Consider the following 7,585-nt stretch of genomic DNA (forward strand, 5'->3'; position numbering starts at 1 on the left):
CTGCAGCCCAACAGGCAACAACAGCTGTCAGCGTGTCAGTGTGCTGACTTGACTATGACTTGCCCCAAACTGCATGTGATTATCATAAAGTGGGCATGTCTGTAAAGAGGAGACTCATGGGTACCCATAGAACCCATTTTCATTTACATATCTTGAGGTCAGAGGTCAAGGGAACCATTTAAAAATTGCCATTTAAAATTTAGAGCGTTATTTAGCCTTCTTAACGACAAGCTAGTATGACATGATTGCCAACTGATTCCTTAGGTTTTCTACTTTCATATGATACCAGTATCTTCAGTCTAGCTTTAAAACTGAGCCTGTTACAACTTCCAAAAGACCGATTGTGTTAATGCGTTAAGGAAATTAGTGGCGTTAAAACAATTTTGCGTTAATGCGTTATTATCGGGTTAACTTTGACAGCCCTAGTTAAAATGTATTTTATCCATTTCATATTTTTCCTATGCAAAATGTTTCAGCACTTTAGAATTGAGAACGAGTAATACACGGACCTGGAGTAAACCACTGTACAAATGGATGAATAATTGATGAAAAGTATTAATATTTAAAGGGGCCCTGTGGAGTTTTTCTTGTACACAAACAAAGTTTCTGTTTACGTCCAGTGTCACTCACCAAAATGCATTGTGTGTATCTTTGAGGTCTAACAAAGATGCTGTTCTTCTTTCTTATAAAACACCTGCAAAGGCGATTCTTTCGAAAAAAATGTATTGTTTACATCCATGTTTACTTGCTTTCAGTCTTCTTCTTCCTTGGCTTTGTTGGCGCATAGCTGGAAGCGTTATCACCACCTGTAGATCAGTTGTAGACCTAAACAAGCAACTACATTTATATTACAAAGTAGCTACTACTAAAAATTGTCATTGTTGTTAAATTCTCAGTTACGTTTGTGGGGAAATGTATTTTTTGGCGAATTACATTTGTCTTCAATGTATCAGAAATGCGTGCCGCAGATTGTGACATAGTACAACAAGCGATGCGCAGAGCAGGTGACATAGTATATTGAGCGACCTTTCATGAAAGTTATGTGGTGTAATAACAAGTATAACAAGCGATAAAGTCCTCGAAAGGGCTGATGAATGAGTCAAGCAAACACAGGACTTTCCGCCCGGTGAACGCTGTTTGTTTCATTTTAAGCCAAACTATGATGTTTTTTATTAAACCTAACCCAGTAGTTTTGTTGCGTTTTTTGTTTTGTTTTGTTTCAATTTACAACGTTAAAGCAGCAGTGGGTAGAAATGGAGCAAAAATGATTAAAAAAAAGTTATTTTTATAAAATGGTCACTACTTCCTGACAGTAGTGCATGAGACAGATAATCTGAAAAAAATTCATGTGCCTCTGTGTCCTCTGGTGCTCGTAATGGCATCTGTAAGATTTCACAGACCAGAGGAAAACAACCAATCAGAGCCGATCTGGAGCCTGCCGTTTCTGAGCAGCTGTCAATCACTCGATAACTCCGATCAAACAGTCACACTAGGCAGCGCTGATCAAATATGAATCAATATCCTGTAACTGTAATGCCTTTTTCTCACCTCAAATGATTTCAGAAACATCTTGTAGTGTACTGCTAATCGGTAAAATGAGAAAGTCTGTGACCCGGCAGCCATGTTGAGATAAGTTGAGGAAATACCAAGCACCGCCCACCAGCCGGAGCACAGCCAATAGGAACGCTCAAAAGGAACGCTCTCTCTCGGAAATTACCTGTTATTGGTCAAAGTCTCCCGTCACGGGCTAGATTTCTTAAAGCCTGTAAACAGAGCCATGAGGAGGTGCAGAAGTCTAGTTATCTCTCAGAACACTTGAATTACAATATGCTGAAATTTTATTATGGAATTTTGCCCAATGATGCCAAAAATATTCTGCCTACTGAAGCTTTAAGCCAAACCATGATGTTTTTTACTAAACCTAACAAAGTAGTTTTGTAGCATTTTTTGTTTTGTTTTGTTTCAATTTACAACGTTAACCATGTATTTAAAACAGTTCAAAACTGCGACTGTAATCCAGGAGAAAATACATTTCCCTCAAAACATAATTGAGAATGCAGTTTAGTTGCAAGGGAACATAATAATCTAGGAGGCAGGGTCGGGGCATAAGTGATATCAGGGTACTTTTAGACAATAAGATAAAATACATAGAGCTGTGCCCAGTAAAAACTGTGCAACATCAGTTTTGCAGTATCTGACATGGTTGAAAACCTTCTGTTTCAGGGCCTGCTGGTTGCCATTCTTTACTGCTTCGTCAACAAAGAGGTGAGACAGATGTGCTTTCATGTCAAGCACCACCTTAATTTAATCTCTGCCACTACTGCAGTTCCTTCCTTTCCCTTTTTAGATACGATACATTAGACATTTTTCATCATCAGTGTTCATGCTGCCAGCCTTTATCGGCCCTATTATATCTCGGAAAGCTCTTTCTTTGTTCAGGTATTCTTTTGTCTACAAAGTGGGACAGATACAACACCATCCATCTCTTAATCTCCAAACTTTTAAATGTTTGGCAAGAGAGCAAGTCCATCTAATGAAGTGCTCTTATTTAATCTCCATCACAAATCTTCATGTGTCTGTCCTCTGCCTGCTCCCTCTCTGCCGTCCCATCATCCCTCAGGTGCAGTCGGAGATGCTGAAAAAGTGGAAGAGGTGGAAGCTGGGCAAGGACATTGATGAGGAGTACCGGCACACCCACAGCCACACGCCGCACGTCAAGAGCGGCAGCATCGCCACCAGCAATCTGCCCTATCTCCATGATAACAACGGCAGCGAACCCAGCGGGGATTCGCCCCCCCTCAACAAAGCTGACGGAGACCCCTCCTGCTCCGCCGCACCTGAGGAGAACCGCCGACTGGTCGTCTCATACAGCAATGGGACGGGGAAAGGCGGGCCCGCCAAGAGCAGACACGCCCTGCAGTTCTCTTTCCTGCCACGGCGAGGCGCCGGCAGTCATGTGAGCACTGCCACAGAGGACGTGTGTCTGGAGGAGAGAATGCAGGGCCGCACATACCCTCTGGAAGGAGAGGAGACAAATGTCTGAGGACGTGACGGAAAACTCTCACTGATTGTGCTCATCGATGTTTCGGATCAGCGTTTATCGCACGGCAAGAAGAGTGGGAGGGGAAGGAGGAAGTAACCCACACAGATCAGGATGTTTGAATCTGCCCAGCTGCAAATTAATATTTATTGCTTTTGGGACGTTGAGCGAAAAAGAACGTATTGACTTCAGACATCAGGAAAGATAAAATAAATGAAAAAGAAACTCTAGTGGTGGCCAGTGTGAATGTGAATGTGTGTGTTTGTGTGTGTGTGGGCATATGGAGGACTGCTATTTCGACGCCGACCCCGCTCACATCTTTCCATCTGTAGCCTGCTGCTGTTGTGGTTGTGAGTCGCGCTTGTGTTGCGTGTCTGCTTGCAGCAATGGACGCTCATTTGTGGTACTCTCCGACAAAAAAACTCTCAAAAGTGTCAAATTTTTTGTTTTTTTTTGGGGGGGGGGTTTCATGAAACTGAATGTGAACTTCAGTATGCATGACTCGTGACGTCTCGTTCATATCAGGATGAAGGCAGAACTGATAGACTCACGGACTCCGATCACACAGTGCTGAAGTACAGTCGAAGACGGATGCTTTGATCTTCACAGAGACTATGATCTTTAAGTTATTCTGGTTTTAAATGACCAAAGCCAAACAAGAAAATACTAATACATCCCGATTTACATCAAGGCATCAAATCCACACTTTCGTGCACATTCCTTCCCTCCTTTTTGTCTAATAACCCTTCCCTTCGCCTTTATAAAACAGACTTTCCTGACTGAATGTATATGAACAATGGAGAAATAAGGGTGAACATATTTAAGTGTATATATGTAATTAGAATTATGCCCACAGCACTTGCATTTATCCAGTGAGGAGACTTCATTTGAATTCTCGATTTGTCTTCATGCAGACTCGGAGTAAAAATTCATACTTGACACACGTTTAATTAATTGGATGCAAACCAATTTGGCGAATGTGATTTTTTTGGTGTTATGAACCAAAGTACCTCCAGATCATCACACTGCTCCAGTCACATGATTTCAGTCATACAGTATTCTGTAGAAGGGAGGCAAACATAAAGTGGTTGAAGTGGTTTTGTACACAACGGGAAAAAGTCCTTTTGTGTGGCGAAAAGGTTTTTCATTTCATAACATAATGAGAGGATATGGTTTGTTGAAAAAAGCATTAACAACAGAAGAACAACCTGATACTTATTTTAGGGCTGTCAAAGTTAATGAGATAATAACCTCACTAATTTCTTTAACATATTAACGCAATCGATCTCTCAGAGGTTGTAGCGGGCTCAGTTTTAAAGCTAGAGTGAAGATACTGCTATCATATGAAACTAGAAAACCTAAGGTATCCATTGGTATGTCATACTAGCTTGTTGCGAAGTAGGCTAAATAACACTCCAAACTTGTTCTACATTTTGGCGAGGAAAAACTGGCATTTACTCTGACCTCAAGATATGTGAATGTAAATGGGTTCTGTGGGTACCCACGAGTCTCCTCTTTACAGACATGCCCACTTTATGATAATCACATGCAGTTTGGGGCAAGTCATAGTCAAGTCAGCACACTGACACACTGACAGCTGTTGTTGCCTGTTGGGCTGCAGTTTGCCATGTTATGATTTGAGCATATTTTTTATGCTAAATGCAGTACCTGTGAGGGTTTCTGGACAATATTTGTCATTGTTTTGTGTTGTTAATTGAATTCCAATAATAAATATATACATACATCTGCATAAAGCAAGCACATTTTCCCACTCCCATGTTGATAAGCGTATTAAATACTTGACAAATCTCCCTTTAAAGGTTTATTTTGAGTAGATAAAAAATTTGCGATTAATGACATGATTGACAGCCCTAATTTATTTATGTTTTTTTCTTCTGCAGATCAGATCAGGGCTTATATTTAATGACTCAGAAATCAAAAAGTGCCACACAGAACCACTTTTATAATTTTGAATTAAGAAAATGTTAGGGCTCACCCGAATACTATTTTTTGGGCTTCGAAGCTTTGGTGGGAAATATTGGAAAGTATTTGAAGCTCCGCGGCACGGCCCCGTTTCAGTACAGGGGCACTGCCACACTACTGTGCACACGCGCACCTCTACACACAACAGACAGCGATATCCGTCTAAGAATAACTAGTAATTATTATTGCTGAATGTGAATAATTAATAATGTTGTGGGATTATTCCTTATTTCATTAGATATTTGGAATTTATACATTATTTTTGCATTTTTCTTTTTTTTTAAGCATTTTAATACTTATTTGGAGGTCGATTACCATGGCAACAGTCGAAGCTTCGAAGCATTCAGGTCAGCCTTAGAAAATGGGCAAATTAAAGCAAGGATTGGCGTTTTTAAACATTGTGAATGAGTTAAAAAATGGGCTGGATTGATATAATCGATTTCAGTCACCCTAGAGCCAACAAGGATTTTCACAAAGGGATTCCTGATGATCTTTTTGATGAAGGATAGTAAACATATTCAGTTTGTGTAAGAGAGCGCACTGTACATTGTAAATATTGATCAAAGTGAATAGCGGCATTATGAAGATGAGGACGGGCGGGTGGAGGGATGTGTTGTTGTTCTGTGCTTTCGCTTGCAGTCCAGGTGACTCAAAAATGAGAATAAAATGACTCATTATCTCAAGAAAAGACACAAAACATGATTGTACCTGTCTTTTATTTAAAATGTTGTAATTGTCAGAAGGGGCCCAGAGCAAACAGTGTCATGAGAGAAAGCAAAACATTTTATATAGAGCCAAATTGTTGTGTCTCATATGTCTCTGTGGATCCAATTAAACTGAATTCTGTCAGCAAAAATGTGTCAGTGCATTTTGTCAATTGGACATATGAGAGAGAGGCACTAGTGTCATTCCTGCTGATGGTGAGCTGACACACTTTTGACATATTTGTCAATGCTTAAAGTAGATTAAGTCAAAATGTTTGTACTTAACTGACATGTTGTGGCGTCTGTAACGGCAGAAATGTTCCTGACGAGAAAGACATGTTTCAACCTTGGCTGAAAAATTAGACAAATAAATTAATCTGAGTGTGCACGTGTGCATGCACAGTGCCGTTATTCCATATCATGGTTCACTGCAAAGCCAATCAGTGGACTTACTATCAATCAACACACACGTGTTTCCATTGGAGATGACTGCAACATGAAATTATAATGACTATCTTCTTTGTTGCGCAGTGGGTAATATTTGTCCGCGGATGAATTATGTATTGATTGCACATACATGTCCAATAATGTGCATGCATGAGTGTTCTTGTGTCTGATTGATCTAGAAATCTCTCTGAAAACACGATGCTTGCATTAACATATAACAGAGAATATAAACCACTGGAGGAAGCTCTCTGCGTGGCAGGATAAAGCCGACGAATAATATTAGTTAAAAACAGCTCACAATGCCTCTCAGGGGAATCGCCTCACTAAATGTAAAGACTACAGAATGAGATCGGTATGCATTGGAGAAATTTCAATTGAAGGGTTTGCACAGGTCTTATGTGGATTTATTGCACATTTTTATTTCTAGAATAACTATTGCTATTTAAAAAATAAAGATGTGTTTGAAGATTCATGACGGGTTATTCATAATGTTAAGATTGTGTGCTGGTATTTAATTATGGAGTTTCTTGTATGACTGCATTCAGTCTCTTTTGTGTTATGGTCCAACACCAAATTAAACAGGAAGATTTAATTTAGAAATTTGGTTACAAGATAAACAACAGACCATCTTGCGATGCGTTCACACCAGCCATGACACCAAATCAGGCCAGGGGCATAAAGTAGGGCTGCCTCTGCCCTTCTTCCTACCCCCCTACTTCCAGTGCCCTGGCTCGGACCACACCTACCTTCAAACTCGGCCTTCATTTTGATCTCAACTCTCAAAGTCTCATGACATCTTTCACGGTTGTGACGCGGTCACAAAATCTGTCCACAGATAGAAATAAAAACACCTGGCAAAGTACTCAAAACCGCCTCTGTGGTAATTTTCGCTACAGTAGGTGTATTTTTTTTTATATATATATATATATATATATATACATATATACAGGCAAAAACTGATAAACTGTAACAACAAACATTTACTCAAGACTACTTTTACTCTGGTTTAAACCCTGACACCAACCTTTCTCACTTCACTGGGGTCAAAAGGAAACACCTATAATGTGAATAGTTTGTAAAAGCATCATAACCAATAACATAATTTATTGATCCCTAGGGAAGGAAATCCAGGTGTTGGAACACAAAGTATAAATTAATAGTAGGGCTGTCAAAGTTAAAGCATTAATAACGTGTTAATGCAAATTTGTTTCAATGCCACTGATTTCTTTAACACATTAACGCAACTTGCGATTTTAAGGTTGTGGCTGGCTCAGTTTTAAGACTAGAGTGAAGATACTGGCATCATATGAAACTAGAAAAACCTAAAAAATCAATTGGTAACAAACATGTCACACTAGATTGCAGAGAAGGAGGCTAAATAACGCTCCAAACTTACTCTAAATTTTGGCGA

At 39.7% G+C, this 7,585-nt stretch overlaps 1 protein-coding gene across 3 annotated transcripts in view; it reads left to right on the forward strand.

The window, feature by feature from the left end:
• The window catches only part of gcgrb (glucagon receptor b), a 60,667-nt gene extending 54,145 nt beyond the window's left edge, over positions 1–6,522 (forward strand). For all 3 annotated transcript variants that reach the window (XM_074629119.1, XM_074629120.1, XM_074629121.1), the window contains 2 exons: positions 2,224–2,265; positions 2,621–6,522. In XM_074629119.1, coding sequence (XP_074485220.1) covers positions 2,224–2,265; positions 2,621–3,043 — 465 coding nt within the window. In that variant the 3' untranslated portion in view covers positions 3,044–6,522. The remainder of the gene's footprint in view (positions 1–2,223; positions 2,266–2,620) is intronic.
• The last annotated feature ends 1,063 nt before the right edge of the window (positions 6,523–7,585 follow it).

This window comes from Sebastes fasciatus, chromosome 3, assembly GCF_043250625.1.
Source record: "Sebastes fasciatus isolate fSebFas1 chromosome 3, fSebFas1.pri, whole genome shotgun sequence".
Classification (NCBI taxonomy): Eukaryota; Metazoa; Chordata; class Actinopteri; order Perciformes; family Sebastidae; genus Sebastes; species Sebastes fasciatus.